Source organism: Heliangelus exortis, chromosome 11 (assembly GCF_036169615.1).
Source record: "Heliangelus exortis chromosome 11, bHelExo1.hap1, whole genome shotgun sequence".
NCBI lineage: Eukaryota > Metazoa > Chordata > Aves > Apodiformes > Trochilidae > Heliangelus > Heliangelus exortis.
The window spans coordinates 15,133,169-15,154,627 of NC_092432.1; the positions used below are offsets into that span (position 1 = coordinate 15,133,169).

Genomic DNA, 21,459 nt, shown 5'->3' on the forward strand with positions numbered 1-21,459 from the left:
TCTTACATTTAAACTACCTGTAATGAGATTTGCACTAATCTGTGGATAAATCAAGAGTCTGCCATGCACACCAGTCTCCCCTACACACCTGCATGTGCCTTATAATATCCCACTTCCACAATGCCTCAGACTATCCTCTCTCCTTACCATATGCTACACTTCAGAGCCATTTCAAAACATCAATTTTTAGTTAGATTATTAAATACTTTGGGTCAGTAGTAAAGTTTCTCCTTCAAAATGTATTTTCAAAATCATAATGAAGATTACATCAAGTTTCTAAATAAAGGTAATGTATTAAAGGTCTGACCACCTCTCCTCTGAAGCAGGCCCTCTCCTCCGCTAATGATCAAGTTTTGTAACAGATTGTGATTTTTTTGAGAAGAGAGTATAAACCCAAAATCTAGGAAGTATCTATCACAAATATTCATCAACTTAAGTTTACTGACTTTTAGGAGCTACAAAAAATTTGGGAACAATTACTTCCCTTTTTGTAATTGAAACAAAAATTAGTCATAGCTTATGAAACCAAAACCAAGACCCTAACTCCACCTCAATAACCATGCATCTTCTAACAACACAGTTGCAAAGCACTTTGCTCTATCACTCAGGCAAAGAGAACTACTGCTCCCTCAGTCTGCTCATCCATCAGAAACCAACTCAAATAGGGAAAAAGAACTAACAGTTTTAGAGAAAACAAGACTGAGCTTAAAAACACCCAACCCAAAATCTAACACGTTTTCCTTGAAAAGACAGACAGGGAATGAATTTAAGGAGATAACAACCTATGAAATCCATAGTTACTAACAAGCTATCCTGCACTGCAGTGGCCCAGAGAAAGAGATGGAAGATCACTCAGCTGTAAAATTAAAGTGAGTTGTTGTTATTATTATTAAATTGAATTTCATAAGGTAATTTTTTTGTTGTTTAAACTTCTGAATAGATCTGCTAATTTTCAGGAAAAAATCATTTTCCAGATGTAGGGTGACAAAACCACTCACAAATACAAACCATTTGGTCTACACACTATCCATGAGCTTACTTTGAGTCTACATGCAGCTGACTGAACAGAATTTTTCCAAGGAAGAAGATCCCCCCTACCCCTCTCCAGTTTTAATGAGTTCTTCTCTCTCCTTCTTCTGTACTCTAGTAAGAAGGGAAGGAAAGAGGAAATGAGGACCTCTAGCAAAAAGTTGGAAAAAAGCAAAAGGAGAGACAATTACTCATGGAAATGGAGAAGAAACACTAATGAGATGAAAAGGAAAGCCAAGATGGTTAAAGTCTGTACCTGAGCTTTGACAGTGTATTTGTTTTGGCACTGACAGCAACAGTCCAGTGCCAATAAAACACAGGCAGTGTGACAGAATGCTGTCGCCTACACCAATGAAAAGAAAGCAGTGTAACAGGTTTAACTGAGAAACAAAAACAAAACCTGGTTTGGGCAGCAAACAAAAAACCAAGAAAAGCAGTCTGACCCAGTACAGTGAGGTTCTTTAAAGTTCTCTTACTCAGGCCAAAACATTTGGTCATATACATAAAGCTTTCGGTGGTATCTGGGGTTATTCTGAACTAACCAAATTTACTAGGTAATCTAGTCATTTACTTCAACACAGGAAAAAAACTCATTAATTCAGCATTTGGATTTCCATCATAATGATTATTCAGTAGGCCTCAAACAGCTTCCTTGTGCTAGCTCTCCTCTGTACTTCTTATGGTCCCAGCATCATTTGCAAATGCCACAATGTATGTTTCTGACCAACTGAGAAATTGCAGCTCTTCTTCACCAGAAGTCAGAATGCAAGAAACAAGTTGCCAGGAAAATGTATTTAGCTTTTGCAGGAAATAAAATTTAAATTATTTAATAAAATCATGTTACCTAAGAAAAAAATTTATTCAACTGATAGTAATTAAAAAACCAACAATTTTAAGCATCCTTCACAAGTATAATTCCCATTTGTCTGGGTTTGAGAGGACCAGGACAGAAAAACCTGCCTGGGACAGCACCAGCAGCTGCCAGGCTGTTGATGTGAGAATGGGGAGCAGCTGAGCCTATAGGAGGAGAGGATGGTTCAGGTGACCCAAATGGGCCAACCACAACATTCCTTCCCAAGGTGCTCAGTACAAAATAGCTCCCAAGAGAGCTCTCTGATGGCTTCCATGCCTGGGTTGAGGCCTGTCTGCTGCTCCTCAGAGAAGATCATTATTCACCAAGACAGGTCACCTTCTGCCTCCCCAAGCAGGACCAGGTTGGTTGCCCTAAGGCTGTTGGGAGCTGTCACTGAGAGCTTGGACTTGGGCACCCCCATCTGCTGCCCAGTCCACTGTGGGACTTTTCCAGTTGGGAAGTAATCACCAACTGAGGAGGGCGAGCTCCATATTTACATATATTTATATACTTCTATAATTTGATATTACCACCTCATTAAACCTACACAATTTTTTTCTTCCAACAGAAGAAAAAAATCTGTCTCCCTTATTCCCATCTTCATCTTCCCCTACTGGGAGGGTAGTGTGGAATAACAGAGCCCCTGTCCCCTAGTTAATGCTACAAACTGTGACAACATTAAAAAAATAACAAAAAACAAACAAAAAAACCCCACAAACACCAAACACAACCAAGTGTGTTTTGGCAGATACAATCCTATCTGCCTGCAGTTGTTCTTCTAAAGAAAGAACTTCAAGCCCTACATCGAGAAACAAGTCCAGTAAGAACTAATGAATACTCAACTGTGTAGGAAAAAAGCTGGAAAAACTCTTCAGACTTGCACAGGTGTGCTTAGAAGATTGCAATCGCACTTAGATGAGGCATGGCTCCCTGTGGTTTCATGAGTGTATGCAAAGTTGTTGAGAAATACCACATCTGAGCTGTTCCAGAGTACTTTTCATAATTACATTATTTGCACAACAGTGCTGAAGGTGGGGCACATCATACAAATTCAACTGATTCAGACTGTGACACCTTGCAGTCTTGCCAACGCCTCCAGCTACTCTGCTTCGAACTTAAGCACAAGTTTCAGAAATAGGGAAGACTGGACTCCAATTAGAATTAGCAGACATCTCCATGCAGTATTTCACGTGACAGCACTGATTAAAATCCATTTTCGGTTTCTGTACAATTTCTACTTTATGTATTCATCTCTTCTCCTCTTAAACGCCCAATTATAACAACAAAAACAACTGCCTCTGGATCTGCAGAAAGGCATTCAGTGCTCTCTTTTGATAATCTTAAAAGCTCCCCAAAGTAAAAGTGTGCTGCTTTCTGCATCACTTACTGAACAGAGCACGCCTGACAAGATCAAATACGCAGGGGGAAAAGCATGCCTGTTTCTAAACAAGTATGCTTAAATTTTCAGATTTCCAAACTACACAGCTGTAGCAGAGCACATATTCTAGAGACACTCAGGCATATACACCATTACTCCTTAATTTGGAGCAAAACTATTATTCATACTTGGGTCAACACACTTTTTTGTCAGTGCTCTTCTTGCTGTTTTTTTAAAAATCTGCCTTCATCAACAGACCTCCATAACCCAACTCTGTCAGGCAGAAATATCAATACCAAACAACAATAATCAAAAGTACATCTGTATTACTTTCTGAAGTTATTGCTGCAGTCAGGAGAATTTTTGCAAAGAGGCAAGGAAAAGGTACTTAACCCATAAGCATCACTCAGTTCCAGCTCCTCAAATCGCAGAAACACAAGATAATGATAAAAATAGCCACTGGCAGGCTGAACTCAGAACTTGCTCTCTAACCTGTTCTGTGATGTTTTGCTATCACTAGCAAGTCACGTGGCTGCCAGCAAGCTTCCTGTATCAGTATCTTCATTTACTCTCCTTTTCTGGAAAGGTCAGTAGCAACTCTGAACAGGACTGAAAGGATTCTGAGTCATTTTAAGATACGTGCTTGATGAGAGATACCTTATTATTACAGGCTGCAGCAAAATTACCATCTAAGTATTCTTCTCCAACTGAGGCAACACCACCAACACAAAGAACTATGCTCACAGAACCTTAGAAAAGAGCAACAAAAGCAATAGAAAATGCATTAATTTTTAACAAGCTACTAACATTCTCACTTTAATTTTATATTACCGAGTTGAAGCAATGCCAGCAAATAAATGGTATTTATTGTGAACTGACAGAAACTAGCATTACATATGTTTAAAAAATGAATTTCACTACAACGAGCACAAATAAGAATGAGACAGTACTCTATATCCCATTAGGGGGCTAATGTAACAATAATCACATATTATTAGCTAGAACTGAATAGCGAGACTACATTTTACAATAGGAATGCAAAATTCATTTTTAAAAAGGGCAATCTGCACTTGTTTTAAATTAACAAGAGCCTGCTGTTTATTCATTGGAATATTTTAAATAACTTTTTCTCTAGAAACTTTTTAAGAATTCATTGGTTACCTATGTGAATACTGTATGACTTACAATCTCAATTTTCTTAAAAGCACTGCAAACAGAGCCACTCCCCTAGCCACAGCATGGTCGCCAATCTATTCAGTTCCCTGAAGCGTCCCGCACCTTCTTCCTGCTTCCCAGACGCAATAGATCAATTGACTGCCCACAACTGGCTCTCCCTGTGAGTGCTGGTTTGGAAGAAACCCTTCTGAACAACCAAGAAAAATTTGTTCAAATGGCTGAACTTCTTAGTTTAAAAACCGCGTGCCTTACAGGTCCTGTAGCTGTCAATTACCTAATTTTTGACATTGGAAAGTTATACTAATACCCAAGCATATATTTTTAGTTTTGGCAACTTTATCTTTTTTCAGTTCTCTGAAGGGTGGTTCCCTACTGCCATATGCTTCTGGCTGACAACTTTGCTTACCGTTGATATTCTGAAGATAACAGATGGACCTACAGAGTTAGGCTTCCTGTCACTGATTATTTTTTTTTTCAGTAAAGTAACATTAGAGACAACAGATTTTCCTGTACTATTCCTGTTTTTCTAACCATTCTTCACAGTATTCCACTGCAAAGTGTACTCCCTTTAAAATCAAAAGCATTAATTACAGAGTCAAATAACTGGTTCTACCAAAGGAAGCAGCAGCACTACCACACCTTGGCTCCAGGAAACTGCAATCAGGGAAGAAGAGAGAAGCAGCCTTCCCACACGAAAGCACCGATACTGTGAGACAAAGGACAACCATCTTTTATTTTAAAAAAAGAGAACACCTTAAAATATCTCTATCATTTCAGTGCTCCCTAATCAGTCATTCCCGAAGGAGGCTTCCTCTCCACTGCCCAGGGGCACAAGCCACGCTGCTGTTTTAAGTGGGACCTTTTTCCGACGTTCAACGTAACTGGTTGAGCCTGCTTTCATACCGAGCATAACTAAACACAGTTACAGCATACAAAAACACGGGCCAAAAACGACAATAATCATCGAAGGTTATCTGTGTAGAAGCGTGTGGTGATTCCCATTCTAAAGTTAAATTTAAAATACCTTGGGCACGGCAGCTTTAAAAGGGAAAGCCCCCGAACAAACAGGATCACGAGAGGGAGAGTAACGACAACAGGATACATTTCAAACAAGGTGATTTCCACTGTTAAATCAGCGAGCAACGGACTAAAAAAGACGACCTCAACACTCCGAAAAGACCCACGCAGCAGAGTTTATGAGCACGACTCCCGCCCCCCCACATTGAGTTGCTCCTTGGATTTAAGGGGGGGAAGCAGAAGTGTCGCTTCCAGCCTCAGCAGTCCACAACTACGCTCTCTACAGTCCTTCCAAAAACGTCTATTCAAAAAGAAAAGTAACCACAGACTGATTTAAACCTTGCAGCAGCCACCGTCTCTTCCCTCAGTCCCGGTCCCCGGCCAGGCTTCCCCCGGGGCAGGGGAGCACGCAGCTCCTCCGGCAGACAAAAGGAGCGAGGAGCCGCGATCTCGCATTCCTGCGGGGCCGGGGCCGCCGGCCGAGACCGAGTCCCCAGCTTACCCCGGGCCGGCCACTCTTCCGCGCCGGACAAAGCTGCGCAGACAAGGCCGGGACAGGAGTAGGGGCAACCCTCCCCCCGCGCCGAGACATGTGGCGACCGCTCCGCGACTCCTCCGCCGGGGAGAGAAAGGGTGGGAGAAAGAGCACCGCGGCATTCCGCCTCCTCAGCCCTCCGGAGAGGGGTCCCGCGGGGCGGCCCCCGGCGAGATGGGGGGCCGGGGCAGACAGCCTCCCTCCCCCGTGCCGCCAGGCCGGCCCCCGGCCGTCCTCCCGCTGAGGGGCTGGGACGCGCCGCCAGGCCCGCGCCGGCCTCGGGGAACAAAGGAGCGGCCGCGGCCCCCGGCGAGAGGCGCCCGCCCGCCGCGCCAGGGCCGCGGGTCGGCCGGGCCACCTCAGGCCGGGAGGACCGGGACTGCCTAGGCCGCGCCGAGCGCACTCACCGCTGCAGCACCAGGAGGAGGGGGAGCCCTGCGGGAACTTGGCCGAGTCGGGCGCGATGCAGACGCTGGAGCCGAGGTGCGGGCACTCCATTGCGGGCGCGGCGGTGGCTGCGGGGCGCGGCGGGCGGCTCCTCGCGGCGCTACAGCAGCGGCGCCCCGCACGCATCAGCCATCTTAGGGCCAACCTCGCGGTCCGCGCGCCGGGCTTTCCGAGCAGCCGCCGCCCTCCCGTCCGCGCCCGGCCTCTCCCTTACCCCGCCCCCCGCCGGGCTTTCCCCGGAGCCGGCCTCTCCTCTGCCTCCCCTCGGTCGCCGCTCCGCCCGCCGCGCTTTCCGCCCTGCCCGCCGCTCCCGGGCCGCTCCGGGAAGGGGGGTGGAGGGGCACCCGCTGCCCTCAGGCTCGCGCGGGTCTCCCCAGGGAGGCGCAGCCACGGGCTCGAGCTCTGCGCGGGGCGGGGTGACGGGGCCCGGCCCGGTCCGGTCCGGCTGCTACGGGCATGTTCCGACCCGCTCCGCTGACCGAAACACTACAGCTGCGGGCGGGTGAGGGGAGACCGCACGGTGCGCTGCCGGTGCCGGGGGTGCGCCCACTGCCCCGCCGCCGCTCCCGGGGACACGAGGAGGTCCCGGCATCTCCCGTCTCCGCTCAGTATTTGCAAAGACCTTCTCCGCACGTTTTTTTTTGGTTTGTGGGGTTTTTTTGGTTTTTTTTGTTTGTTTTTGTTTTTGTTTTTGTTTTTTTTAAATTACCTGGCTTCAGATTGAGCTTGCTGATGATTTTTCCCACTCTAAGAGTGTAACTGGTGGTGACAGAAATACAGCTTTTCCAGACAATGCAGAATAACGATTTTACAGCTCAGCCATCTGTGTGCTTATGCTGGATCAGTACAAATGTTTTACTGAACGTACTCCATTCCTTTTCAAATGCAGCAAATTAAGTTACCACTGTAATACCTGAAAATGAACGGTTTGTTTTATTCTAAGGAACCGAGGGCTCCTGTGTATTAGGAGTTTTAGACCTTTTCTCTTCCCGTAACTAATGCAAGAAATACTATTTGGCAGCTGGTTTTGTCTGCCATGTGACCTGCATATAGACGCTAAAAGCCTCAGTCTCCATGTATTTTACATGGCACAGCATGGTGTAGTAGATTATTGTAGAAACTGACAGTTCTTGTATGGATTTTGAGTTTAGATACTTTAAATATATCAAAGATGTCTCGGTGGTCACAAACGTCAACACTGTTCTTTACCCCCTTTGTTCTTTTTTCACCCAGTTTACACAAGGGGAAAAAATCAGACCATGAAAGATCCCATTTTCCACAGCATCAGAAACTGTCAACTACACTCTGTGGTGACAGTCTGTGTTTCTAAGCTGTGTAGTTAGTTCACAGATACCAAACTATGAATGAAATGGCTGCAAATATTATCTGGACACAAAACATGGAGCTTCTTCCCATGTCCCCCATCCTTCAAAACAGTCATATTTGATCAATCAGATAAGTAATGTTTCCAACAGTTTCTTACAGGTTCTACAGAAAGCATCTATTTGTACAGTTTTCTAACAAATACTGCATAAATAGAGCAACAAGGAATTGGGAAGACATAATTTTTAAATTGTTTAATACAACATAACTGATATGCATTTAAGAATTACTTGTACATGTTAAGAAGCAAAAAGCAGTCATTTTAGCAAGTTGTTATATGTTAGCCAAGGGGTCTTTTTGTTTCTTATTCATTCTCTGCCCTCCACCCTCTGCTAAAATATGTAATTAAGTCATACATGAAATTAAAGCAGCAGTTTGATTGCAATGAGTCTGTCTTTTCTGACCAATCCATATGTTTAACTCTGTTGTCATGCCCCACCCATCCTTACACACGGTAAGAAACCTCAGCTGCATCTGCCCTTCTTATTTTCCCCTCTGTATCAGCGTCACTTGGCCCTCTCTCAGTAGTATTTTGCAACCAGAGTTTAACAAAACCAGTTCTTCTACCCCTGTGTGGATTATGTTAGCAGTGTATTTAGTCTTTAAGAAGTAAAAAACTGATTAACAAGGGTTAAATATGTTAAAATAAACACACATAAATACTTTTAATTATCTACTTTCATTTTAGCACTCCCCTTCATGACTTTACAGTTGCTATGATATAGTTGGAGAGGAGAACCAATTCTTAAGTAAGAAGAATCAGGGTCAGTCTCAAAAGAACAGTGTGGCTTTGCACACTGCCAGCAGGAACTGAACATCTCTACTAAAGACAATGTCCTGCAATCAGTAGAGCTATGGTACCTTTTATTAGAAGAGTTTTTATAAGCATAGCCACATTGGAAGAGTATCTTTTGGCAAGGTACTAACAGATCCAAGTATGAGGTACAAGGCAACAGCCATCTTGTTGCCCCAAGCCCCTCCTGGGCTTTAGCAGAGTAACTAACAGTCTGAGTGGGGGAGCAGATAGAAATGAGTATTAATCTATTTTGGGGGGCAGAGGGGGTGGTGGGCAGGACTGAGGGACAGACAGGGGGACAACATGAGAGACATGGAGGGCTAATACCATGATTCACTGCAGCAAAACTAATGAACACAGACTACAGAAGAAAGACATCCTCTAAAACGTCTAGAGGCCTATGTACTGCTTTCTCTTAAGAATTCCTCTTTTTAGTCCACAAGGATCAAAAATTGCAGACTTCTCAGGGGAAAAAAACAACACGGCTTTGGTTCATTTTAAGAGGCCTTTGACCATCACCTATTACCTTTAAGATGCAACTGTTCAACTTACAATACTACAAAGAAAAATGTCCTTTCTGTGAAGTTAAGATCCCCATAACAGAACAAGAGCTGCTTGGAACTGAAAGGAGTTTGGGAGGGACTGCAACTCAGCTAAGGCAGCACTTCCTACAGTGACAGACACCAGTCATAAATTCTTTAGGCAGCATTTAGCTATGAAAAACTACTAATAAAAAAGGTGTCATCTTAACAAGACAGACCCTTAATTTTCCATCTGTGATGCTTCATGTTTAGGAGCCAAAACCATTCACACTGCTACACCTTGTCCTTTGCAAATTAATGATGGAGTTTTATTCCTCCTTTCATTTGTGCACTGACAGCCATTCAGTGAAACCCTTTAAACAGTGTAATTTTGCCCAAGGATTTGGATGGGTCTTCATTGTAGTTGCCATGCCCTCAGCAAATGTGGTAGCCTTTAATTTTTTTTATCTGGTTGCCAAAACAGGTACTTAAGTAAGGATGATACAATCTGTTAGGGAGTCATGATGCATGGCATTTACCACACGTGTGAGGATGCATGAGGATTAATTTAGAAGCACAGTAAGTATATCTGTAATGCAGCCACTTGGCATACTGAAAAATGCAACTCTGAGCACTCAGATCTCAAAAGCACTACCACAACAAAGGTAGTTTTAAGTGGCTTGCAGTGAGACATACATGTTGAATGCAGAGAAAAACTGGAATAGAAGCTCTGGGCATAAGTTTCCTTTTCAGTTTGCTTTTTCAGTAACATTTCTTGAGTACAAACCACTTGACTTGGAACTGGAGTCCCATTTCTTGCTCACATCCTTCCTCAGATCAGAGTAATTTAGATTACAGCTAAGATAAATCCTACAAGCATGCTCATAATGGGTGCAATCAGTGGAGAACGGGAGCCAGTGAATTAGCATTATAAATGAGAAATTTCTATTTAATTTAGCACATCATTGTACATACTACAACAGCTATTTCACACAACACCCTCTTGTGGGATATATGTTGTCATCCAGCTATGCTATAGGCTCCATCTGAGCTTAGACTTTGGCCCTGAATGGGTACCTTGAGTATACACTAACAATTTACAGTGGGCAAGTTTGCCTGCAGGGTTCTTCAGTTCTGCTGTATTTCACAGAAATAAAATCTGTGGTCTATAAATACTTGAAAACATAACTTACCTCCCTTGTGTATGTATTATGGTCTAATGATGCCACAGCAGATTTTTCCATGTAATCTTGGCTTCCTTCAAAAGCACAAAGTGATTATCACTCAATGGATCAAATGAAGCAGACTATTGCCTTAGATTACTTCCTCATTTGCTGCAGAAACTGGGGAATGTGGAATGAAGAAGTGACAAAACTAGAGGAGAACAAATGCTAACCTGAGGAACTAGAATCTAATTCAGTCTTTGCCAGATAATTCTTTGCCAGACAATTCTTCATGGTAATTTATTTAAACAATATTTTTTTTTAACTAAGTACACTTGTTTGTTAAAGTTAGAAATCTAACCTCCTTCTCAAATAAGGCTGGGGAAAAGCTGTATCATTGATCCTCAATTTCTAGATTGAATGCATAAAGATAGAAAGATTATCATCTCCCATGGCATGTTTCCCCTTTTCTAAGTGGTGAACTCAGAATGTGTGGAATGAGATTGGCAGATGCCCTGAGTGCTCACCTGAAAAAGATCTCTGAACACATAAAGCAGTAAACACTCTGAAAACACTAGATGCCAATCCCCACCTAGTAGAAACTTGATAGATTGGGCTTTCATCTCTTATTTCCCAAAGCTGTAAAAGCAAAATGTTCAGATAAATGGGGATAGCCATGGAGTCTACACTGAAACACATGGCAAGGAAATGAATTCCTTACTCAGTGCAGATGCAGCTCTGAGGCAGACAAGTGGCACAGAAAATATCAACAGAAAGCACCAGAATAGAGGTAAATTCTAACACAGTTTCAGCTAAACAAAAGCTTTACAAGAGGCATGGCTTAGCAGCTCTGTGCTATAGGCTATCTCTGCAGTGGACAGAAGCTTAGCTGCATGCATCTATGTATGAAAATCCACTCCAGCACATTCAATATCACAGCACATTCCTGGTAGCACCTTGTCTCATTAACAAACCTCTTTCCATTTCCTGCACATCCTCTGAAATGAAAGATCCCACACTTTTTCAGTGTTTGATCATAACACCATAAGCAACTCCTTTTACAAGGGTCAAGATTCTTCAGTAAAAGGCAAGATGCCTTTTATGAAGGCATGTTGATGAAGGACATAAAAATTAAACCTAGGCAGAAGTCTGGAGCAAGCATCTGTGATGGTGTCTGCAACATAAGATTCCAGGCTGTGAACAGGCAAGACTCCCTTCGGAGCATGTCCACGACACTTCTGATCACGTACCTTGGGGGGGCGGTGTGACACCAAGTTTTGTGCAAAGGTACTGAGCAGTTCCAAGGGACAGAAGTGTTCCTCCTTTCCCCCTGTGTAAACTGTAAGAAATTACCTGAACTGCTTCCAGAGGATTAACCGACCTCTCCAGTGCTAAGGAGGGATCCCTCATTTTTTAATGAGTTGCTTCTTGTGCGGAATAACATTGACAGATTCCAGCAGAACAGATTACTTTTTTTTTTTTCAGTCTCATTCAACTATGTCTCCAAGGTCTACAGAGCAGCTGTGTTCTCTAAGACACACAGAAAAGAAGGAAACTGGCCAAAGATATTGTGTGCTATCAGTAGGATCCATGTGGGCTGGATTGTGTACAAACATGCACACACACGTGTATATATATATGGGATTTTTTTTCCTTGTATATTTCCATCCATGTGTGTGGTATACACCAGAGTTATTCTATTAACTTGAGTTCACACTAACTGAGAAAGCTGCCTTTGTGTGTTTCTTTCAAATTAAATCCACATGTTTTTTCACTCTCCTTTAAGCCCATGCTGCACAATTTCTTTCTCCTGTCAGGAAAAACTATGTCCTTTCCCACAATTTATGTTTGCCCAAAGAGATGGTTTATTTTCTGGGCCTTGAAAATACCTTGGTGTTCCACTAGGTCTGTTAGAACAGATTTAATTTTCCTACTGCTAAGCATTCCTCCAAAATACAGTCCTAGAAGCAGACATTTTGAAAGGGCACATAGACCTAATGATGCAGCTCTCTAGACTGGATACTGCTCTGCAGGAACCAAACAGCATCTTAGCATTAAAAGCTCTCCAAAATGATCTTGACATATGCAACAGTGTTAGGAATGCTAAGTGGGAATGCAAAAAGTGGGAAATCTGCTGCAGCCTGATTTGCAGATGACTGAGTTGTAATCCTGAGCACATGGCTCTAATTCACTGTATTCTGATAGCTATAGCAGATGAAAAGAGAGTCATAGTAGAGGGAAAAGAGTAGTGTAACAGAAAAGCAAAGACCTGTAGGCTTTTTACCAGAATTCCCATTTTTGAAAAAAATACCAGATTTCCATATTATCCTCCAGTGCTCTGATTCCTGAGAGCCTATCCTAATTTTACATCACCTTTCCAAGGATTCCAGAAGCATCTTAATGAGGAAAGGCAATGCTTTAACTCTGATCCAAAATTTGCACTGCCTCCACTATCACAAGTCAGGTAAGACTGTGAGGTAGAAATAAAGGTAAATGTTACTACTCTGGTGAGGTCTTTTTTAACAAATGAAGAGAGTTGTGAAAAATAAATGATCCAAATAAACTGAATGGTGTTTTGACTCTCTACATTGTTTTCCTAAGATGTTAGTTGTACAGATGAATGATTATTTTAAATTCATGCTCTAAGCAAATGCCTGAAAGTTTCCACAGGTCTGGCAGATTTCAACACTTGCTCCATCAATTATTATACTGTCCTCCAGAGTCTGTTCAATAATGCAACAGGGTGACATCCAGCCTTTATGTCTATATGTCACTGGCATATAGCCTTTAATGTAATCTATAAATGTAAATTCTATATTATTTCCAAATACAGTCTTGAAAATATAATAATGATTCTGTACTTGTGCTCTAGATACTTTTAAGTTCAGTAGGCTTTTTTTCATCCTGTCATAATCAAAATAGAACATTTTATGGCCAAAAGAAAAAATTTCATCACAACTGAACAGGGCTTACTCACTAAATTTTGGCAATCAAGGGAATTATAGGTATATTTTTTAAAAAAATATATCAGGCAGCTAAATTTACATGCTGTGTCAGGGCACAGAGAAAAACTTCCAAGCATCCTTTCGAACGAAAACCTAGTACTACCTATTTGCCTGGAAAAATGTGATAGCTGGGATCAGCCTATCCATCTACCCATTTGATCAAGGAAGGGGACACTATTCAAAAGCACTTCTGAGCAGCTCCAGAACCTAGAACTCACTAGTGCTATTTCTAATGTCAAACGGGGCAAAGCCATAGATGTTTCTGAGTCACAAACACTGCATGTTTAAAGGACACACAGGTTTACAATTTCACCACTATAGTGAGCTTGTTAACAAATCTAGGGAAAACAGACAATGCAGTCAAAAAATTAAAATAGTAATTGTTCTGATGATAATCTGGAAGGATGAGGAAGAGAATGAGACAGTACAGAGTGAGACTATTTCAGATAAAACTCAGGAATCAGAATGTAAAATCTGTTTCCCTGTGAAAATAATGTATAAAGAAAATATCGTAACAGAAGTGTTTAAATTAATTTCTGAGGTCCCATTCCAAACACTTCAAATGGTATGATAGGAAAGTCTCAGGAAGAACTGGGTGAACCAACATGACTTTTTTCACCTCTGACATCTGCTATTTCCATGTAGAATTCTACTACAGAAGTATCATAGGTATCTGTGAACTATAACTGTACACAAACTTTATCACTTTTCCCTCTACATTCAACAAGACTGTTGACAGCCAAAATATTCTAAAGCTAATTTTGCTTCTGTGTTTGCTGCAAGCTACAGAGGGATCCCACCTAACTCACTGCTGCCTGCACTTGCTTCTGGTTTTGTACAAAGGATTTTATCCTGTACTGCACACATGTGAGATGTTGGTTCCTCTTTACTGACTACAAAGAACTGTAAATATTAACACAAAAATTGGCAGCGTCTCAGAGCATTTTGATTCTGAGGTGTTGCAAGTCTGAAGCAAAATATCCCTGGGGAAAACTCTCCATTGTACACAAGGCCAGCATACACACATCACTGATAACTGAGTTAAGACTTGTGTCAGCTCACAAATGGCAGCATTTTATCCTGTTTGCAGATCAGTTTATTACTAGGGGAAAGAAGAAATTTCTTGACGTGTCACTAAGATTATATTATTTGTTATTCTGTTATTCTTCAGGCTCAGTCACTCACAGTGCTTGAGTACCAATCCAGATTATGAAAAAGGGGACCATTGGTTCAGATTCCCTTTCCTCGCTGCATTCACTTAACTTTGGTTAATTCAAGGACTGAACAAGGTCTTCTGAAAGTTTTCTGTCTTAGCTGGAACTTGAAACTGAGATGGTAAAATAGAGCGAGAGGAAGATACTCAGCTTGTTCTGCAATAAGAAGCCACCAGCACACCCTATGAGCAGAATTAAATCTCTCACAGCAGTCTTGCTAAGCTCCAAACACTAAACGGATCTACTATAGCAAGAGGTGAATGTGCAAGCAGCTATTCAGTGCCATAATCAAACAGCTTCTATAAGCTGCTGACAGAGATAGCCCTGAACTTTGAAGAACAGGGATATAGCTGAGTTTTCTGGGATTTTTACATGCATTATACTACAGGTCAACGCTCACAATTTAAAAAAAATAATTTAAATGCATGGTATTTTGTATATGGGAGGATCAGGAAATTAGTTTGTAGGGTGGTACAATTTATATTCAAGGAACCTATCTGAAGATCTGAAAATCTGCAGTGCCTGTTACTTCTTTCCCACAGAGCCTTGTACAATTAGACTCAATAAAACTAAGGCAACTATTAAAAAATACCTACAGGTCTACATTACCTCTTCTCTGCCTGCTGGACCTAGAATTCACCTGGGGTGATTTTTGTAATGCCCTCATGGCCAGGAATTCATGGTGCACCACAAAAAAATTATTTATTGTCACTCCCACCTAAGCAAATGCTTAGTAACTCATCTATGCTCACACAAGGAAACCTTCCCCAAATCACTGTGACACTGTACCATGTCAACAAGCATTTCTGTATGTTCTCAGATCTGTGTGTCTAAGAGAATCTAAGGTGACACATAACTACAGTAAAACCATTAATTACTATGATTCCCTTTTGTTAAAAGTGTGCTTTAATAGCAGGGAGCAGAATAGATGTTACAGTCAGCAGCTGAATAAGCTTGGTAAGACCTGCAGCATTTTGTGGTCCTGCCTTGCCCCATCACCAGTCACTTAAAGACAGTTAAGCAGCAGCTGCAAAGCTATATTCTGATGTCTTCACTGTTTCACATGTCCCTATCAGCATCATTCCATAATTCATTTGCACCATTTCCCATAGTTCAAACACACCAGCAATGTAGAATAGGCTAAAAGCAAATGACACATCACCATCTGTCCTTACTGCATGTTAATACAGCTCTGTAAAATAACAAACAGATGGAAACATGATGCAGGGATCTCATCACAGTGATCAATTCACTAAGTTATTACTGTTTCAGTAGAAGATGACTTTGAATCATCTTCATGCCCTTAAAAATTACTGAAGCCTGAGCAATGTGAGACTGCATTGCTGTACTGGCTGTCCTCAGCATGAAAGCAGGTAGAGACTGCCAGGCTGGCACTGAGAGCATAATGACAATTCAGTCTTGTAAACATGACTGAGTATCCAAGTCCAAGAAACTGCTAAACTTGTGTGGTGCACAGTGTAGTTTTAAAAAAGGGCTTTTAATTCAGGGCATCCACCTCTCCTTTGTCTCAATTCCACTCCATGCAAGCTCAAGGGAAAATGGCAGGTGCAACATCTTTCCAGTACACAAGGGCCAACATTTTGAAGTACAGGTTAACCAAGACATCCTTTCCAAATGCAGGATAATTTTCTTTAGGTGAGTAAATGAAACAGCTTTAGTAGATCAAGAGGCTGATCTAAATAGCCAGAGCATTTAGGTTCTCATAAACATGCCATGCAATCATCAGTCTTGCTCCCAGATTTAGGGCTTAAGCTTTACTCCATTGTTATCAGCATTTCTGCATGAAGGTAAAGCTCCTCAGTACAGGCTTTCTCTAAGGAAACAGAGGTTAACAAGCCTGACTTCTTATTACAGCTTCTAATTCACACAGCATTTTGCCAGTCCTGGGATAAAAGGCTGGGACAGAGCCACTCCAGCCATGAAGACAGGAAAGAAAGAAAAAAAGAACTGAAAACAGCAACTTCAGCTGCTGGGCTGCTGATCAGTCTGAGTCCAAACTTTGCCATACCCATCCTGACTCCTGCCTGAACACCAACCACAGTCACAACCAAACTGGTCCAGGGCTGTGGCACAGGCATTTCTGCTGCCAGCAGGCTGCTGTTCCAGGCAGCTATGTTGCTAATGTCTGACTGCTAACTACAGAAAGAGAACTGGTACATCACCTTGTCATGAGAAAATGTGCAGATATAGTTGATGGTGTTCTAAAACCAATAGCAATATGAAACCACAATGTACCTATGTACAAGGAAGGTAAGATTTAGGACCACCTGCAGACTTCACCTCTACCTACAAGTATGTGCACGGTGTGTTTTTTGCATGTGTTGCTGGTATGTGCTGCTTATATTGTTTGCAATAGAGATATTGTTATATCTTATATTGTTCTCAGAGAGGCCTACAAACATGTCAAAGTTTAAATAGTTTGAGGTTTTATTTATTTAGCTGTCTGCAAGCCACCAGGGACTGTGAAGATGCATCTCTAAGGGCTGAAATCAAAGGACAAAATTAAAAGTGAAATTAAAAATCCATCTCACTTACCATCACTTGGACAGATTTGTGCAGTTAATGTCCAATGTCACTCCATGAAGAAGTCGTTCCCATTCCCAGCAGCACCACTGTAGGCAAATTGTTTGCAGCAGTTCAGTTCTGTAATAAGAGAAGATATTCAGGAACGCTTACAATCTGACAGTGCTGGGTTATGCTGGTCCCCTTTTACCCTACTTGCTGTGATAATGTGGTTATTGCTGTGTATGAAATACCACGTTGCAGCTTTGAACACAAGACTGCTGCAGTAAACAAGGTGGGGGGAGAACTCCAACAGCCTCAGATTCCAAGGGCTGCATGAAAAATCCCCTTGTGGGGAGGCTTTAAACCAGCAGCTGCACCACTGCTGCACCCTCTTCCCGAAGGGAGTGTGGCCAGATGTGGACTCTGCATTCCTGGATGATAGCACTTGTAAAGATTTTTGGAACATATTATTGAAATAGAAGCAGACACATTTCATTTAAAACATACCCATTTTTCATGCTTTCATGCAAAGAACTGGCCCTCATTTCTCTCTCCCTCTTCCCCCACCCCTAATTCCCTGGCTTCTGCAGCCTCTATTAAGAGATTCACATTTCTGGAAAACTGCAACACTGACTTCTTTCATCTTGGCTTTTAAAGGCAACATATGACTGGCAAAGTATTTCCCAGCAAGACAAACCAAGAAAGCTTTTTATGTCTCCAGAGCTAATAAAATACTGCTTGGAGCACAGCTTGCCTTGAGGTTCTGCATGAACAGAGCTCATCCTACATGAGGAGATGGCTATTTTAATCATCCTGTAGTTTCTTAAGCATAGGTTCTCCTGTTGATTTAGAACAGCCTCAACCCAGAACGTCAGCCCATAAATACATCTGGAGCTGGGGCTGAAGAAGAGTTAATAGTCATCTCAGTAGTTTTATTTTAAAATATACCTTTAGATCTCCTGATGTGTAACAGACATCACTGAGTCATTCCAGACAGCTTAAAGATATTTTGGAAAAAGCTGCAAAGGGAGGTTTTGGCTTTGTTTTTCTTTTCTTTTTCTTTTTTTCTTTTTTTGTTTGTTTTGTTTGTTTTTGGGGGGGGGCTGTTTGTTTGTTCGGTTTGGGTTTTTCATTTGGTTTTTTTGTTGTTGTTTTAGTTTGGTTTCCCCCAGTAACAAGCACACTTGGTGGGGTTATTTGGTTTTGTATTGTAATAGGAAAAGAAGTAAAGTTGCAGAGAAGACAAGGAGCACATAACAACCCTCAGCCACACTGACACTCCAAGAGAAATGAAAGGACTTCTGGGCTGACTCCAGCCATCCCCACTGCCTTGGTGAAGCTACCCAAGAGTTCACATCCTCTGTGCAGCTGCATCAGATGCTGTGAACCTCTGTGCTCAGGAGCCCCATCACATCAGTGGAAGGAGAAACGGGAGCAGTTGAAGCCATCTTTCCAGACTTCCCCAGCTCATCCTGCTCCATGGGTCTGGCTGGCTACAACATGGAAGGTAGGCAACATCTACAGATATTCACAAAGGTGTAGGCACAGAAATTAGGCAGAAGGAAGCCAGTACTGCATTCAGAAATTGAAACCCAGCCTGGGGACTCCTAGTACCCTGTCCTGATCACTCCCTCTACCCTGCCAGCTTAGAACCTAGGCAAGACCAGAACTGACCATGCAAGTGTCTGAATGCCTCTGACTTCTCTGTAGCAAGACTTTGTCTGTCTTACTCTTTCAGGGTCTCACATTTAAGCTCTTGAGCCAACACCATGACCACGTGTGGTGAGTGAAGCAGACAAAGCAGAGGCCAGCAACAAAAATGATCCTGTTATTCTGAGGAGTATTTCTGGCAGCATCCAGGAGTGCAAAGAAAGGAGAAGAAAGCTGTGTTCCATCTTTAGCAGAATGCCTCACTTAGCTGTACTCTGCTTCTTGACTTGTTTGCTTGAGCCTATTTTAACCACACTTTTGGGCTTTCCATCATGTGGAGGCAGGACAAATATAGTGACTCACAAGTGTATACCTATTATTTAGTTGTTATATAAAGCCCACCTGAGAGCACCATGGATTCACATTTTAGGTTTGCTGGAAACTTTCACTGGAAATTTGTTCTGGTCTATTCCCACCTTGCATGGATCCCTTCTCATCCCACACACACAGAGGCAAATCCTCAACATGTTTGTAAATAAGGACAGAGAAACCCTGTTAGTCACACCAGCGACCACAGAAAAGGTTTTGCCTTTGAGGGTTTTTTTAATTATTTCGTGCAGCTTTACTAGGTAATCTTTCATAACATAGGATACCATTTGTGCTTTTCATGTGGTGGCAGGGGTCACCATCCTGACCTTGTTTGCTTTCTGTTTACAGTCTGAAGGGTGCTCCATAAAGAGTCTCCTTGTTGTGACCACATACCCATATGTTTGTTAAATTTTTTTTTCAAGAAAAGTACCCATGCAGTATGGGCATCACCCCTGACCTTTGACACTGCTCACATTGAAGCCTACTCTATTTTATTTCAGCTTCATCTTTGAAGCTAAAGACAACAGTAAGAGGGAGTGAGGGTGGTCAGCCAAAATTTGAACGTGACAACACCAAATGTACTCTCTTATGAGAAGGCCTCATCTCATCCATTTATTGGGCAGGGGGTTTCAAGTATTTTAGTGTCACTTGTGGATGCTGACTGATCAGTATCCAGGCTAGCCAGCTCACAGTAAGATGAACCAAAACCATTCCCATTAACTTTGCAGAGAGCTCTAATAGGCACTAAAAGTGAACTCTCCTATATCTGGTCATCAACTCATGTGTCAACACATCTTGAAAAAAACCTTAAAGCCCACATTCTACATCTGCTTTCCTGCTCGAAAAGATAACTCTTCATTTGATTCCTGCCTAACTGGGATGATATGACCCTTTCCCATGCTATACCATTAGAAGCACTTGAAGAATTATTTTCAAAAAAACATGCACAAGATAGAACGAGGGATATAAAGTAAAGCCTATGCAACATTTATCCCATGGAAAAAACAGAACTGGGCAAACAACTGAAGAGAGAAAAAATGAAAAAAAAGAAATTTTGTCTGCGCATATGTTGGATGATGTCAAAATTGTGCAAACAAGGACAAGGCAACCATAAATACAGGGAGTATTTCTGATTTCTTCCAGTCTGGAACTGCTGGAAGTGTATCAGCTTCCTTCAGGTGACCACTGTGAAATGTCTCTAATTTGACAACAGCAGGGTTTGATTTTTTAGTCAATAAATTGGGCAATGTGTATGTCAGAAATTCCTGTTCCTGGCAGCCTTGAATCTCAACTGCAGAGCTAATTTCTCTTTTTCCATATAGTTTGGAAAAATGGCTATTCTGGCTCACTGACAATATGAACAGCTTTCATAAAAAGACCTACACAATCTATTTTGTATACTGTGTAGTCATTAAAGTTCTAGTGACAGCATCACTTGTTACCTACATTTTCAATTTCTTTTTTCTGTGTCTCATTCTCATATCTCCTGTGATCACAGTAAAGGGCATTGCCATGATGAAGGGAGTTATTCTTTTTTTCTTTTCCTGTAGCTTGTAATTTGCAAGCAAAGAGCTGTCTATCCAGCTAGCTTTGAAAGCACAAACACTGCCTGGAATGTGAAGCCAAACTATAGCAGAAACTGGAGAAGAAGAGATGTATATTGTAACAATGCAAAAAATAGCTGACTGGGGGAGATTCTAAAAATCAGAGCATACTTCAGCATGATGAAGTTTTCAAGAACACTGTCAAAAAAGAAGGAAAGATATATGAAACAGTTTGGCAGAGAGCTCAGTCCACACCCTCCTACACAACAGGGTCTTTTGTAGAGGAGGTAATTTTCGACTGTAATTGATACCAGCCTTAGCAGCTTGTCAAACAGGTTGCCAGTTATGTGAAGTCTGATGACAAAACAATTTATTCTACAGAAACTTACAGAATTACATTTCTAGACTTCCAGCATGTTAGGGAAGGTCCTGCATGCAGTAACAGTGTGCTGATAGCCCAAATGCTTCAATCCCCTCAGCATGTCCCTTGGAACAAACAGTAGACAGTGTCCCTTTTTTTTTTTTTTTTTTTTTTGGAACAAAGCATTTAAAAAGCCTTGTTAAGAAACATTTCCACTATAGCTCACACATTCTTCCTCTAGATTACACCTGGCCGAGTCAAAACAAGCAGAACTACAATCTAGGCTTACTAATTACTATGAAGTTTAAGAGGAGCTGTACTCAATGACAGCTGCTTTCTAAGGGGCTAAAAAACTTACAATAATAATTGCTTATAAACTTATAGTGATAATTGCTGCTGCTCTCTGCAGCCTGCCCCTGCCAAGCTTGGGAGGGCTACAGGTGACCAACAGCAACAGGCCTGAATCATGCTCTGCAGAAGATCTCTGCCTTG

General features: G+C 42.0%; 1 protein-coding gene across 3 annotated transcripts in view; it reads right to left on the reverse strand.

The window, feature by feature from the left end:
• USP3 (ubiquitin specific peptidase 3) overlaps positions 1–17,137 on the reverse strand; it is a 49,862-nt gene extending 32,725 nt beyond the window's left edge. Inside the window, exon 1 of one of the 3 annotated variants that reach the window (XM_071754870.1) lies at positions 17,074–17,137. Coding sequence is in view for 1 of the 3 variants with exons in the window: in XM_071754866.1 (XP_071610967.1) it covers positions 6,396–6,561 (166 nt within the window). In the remaining 2 variants the exon portion in view is untranslated. Of the gene's footprint in view, positions 1–5,792; positions 5,924–6,395; positions 6,731–17,073 lie in introns of those variants that run through there. The other 2 variants (XM_071754866.1, XM_071754871.1) reach the window with 2 other exon arrangements.
• Positions 17,138–21,459: the final 4,322 nt, after the last annotated feature.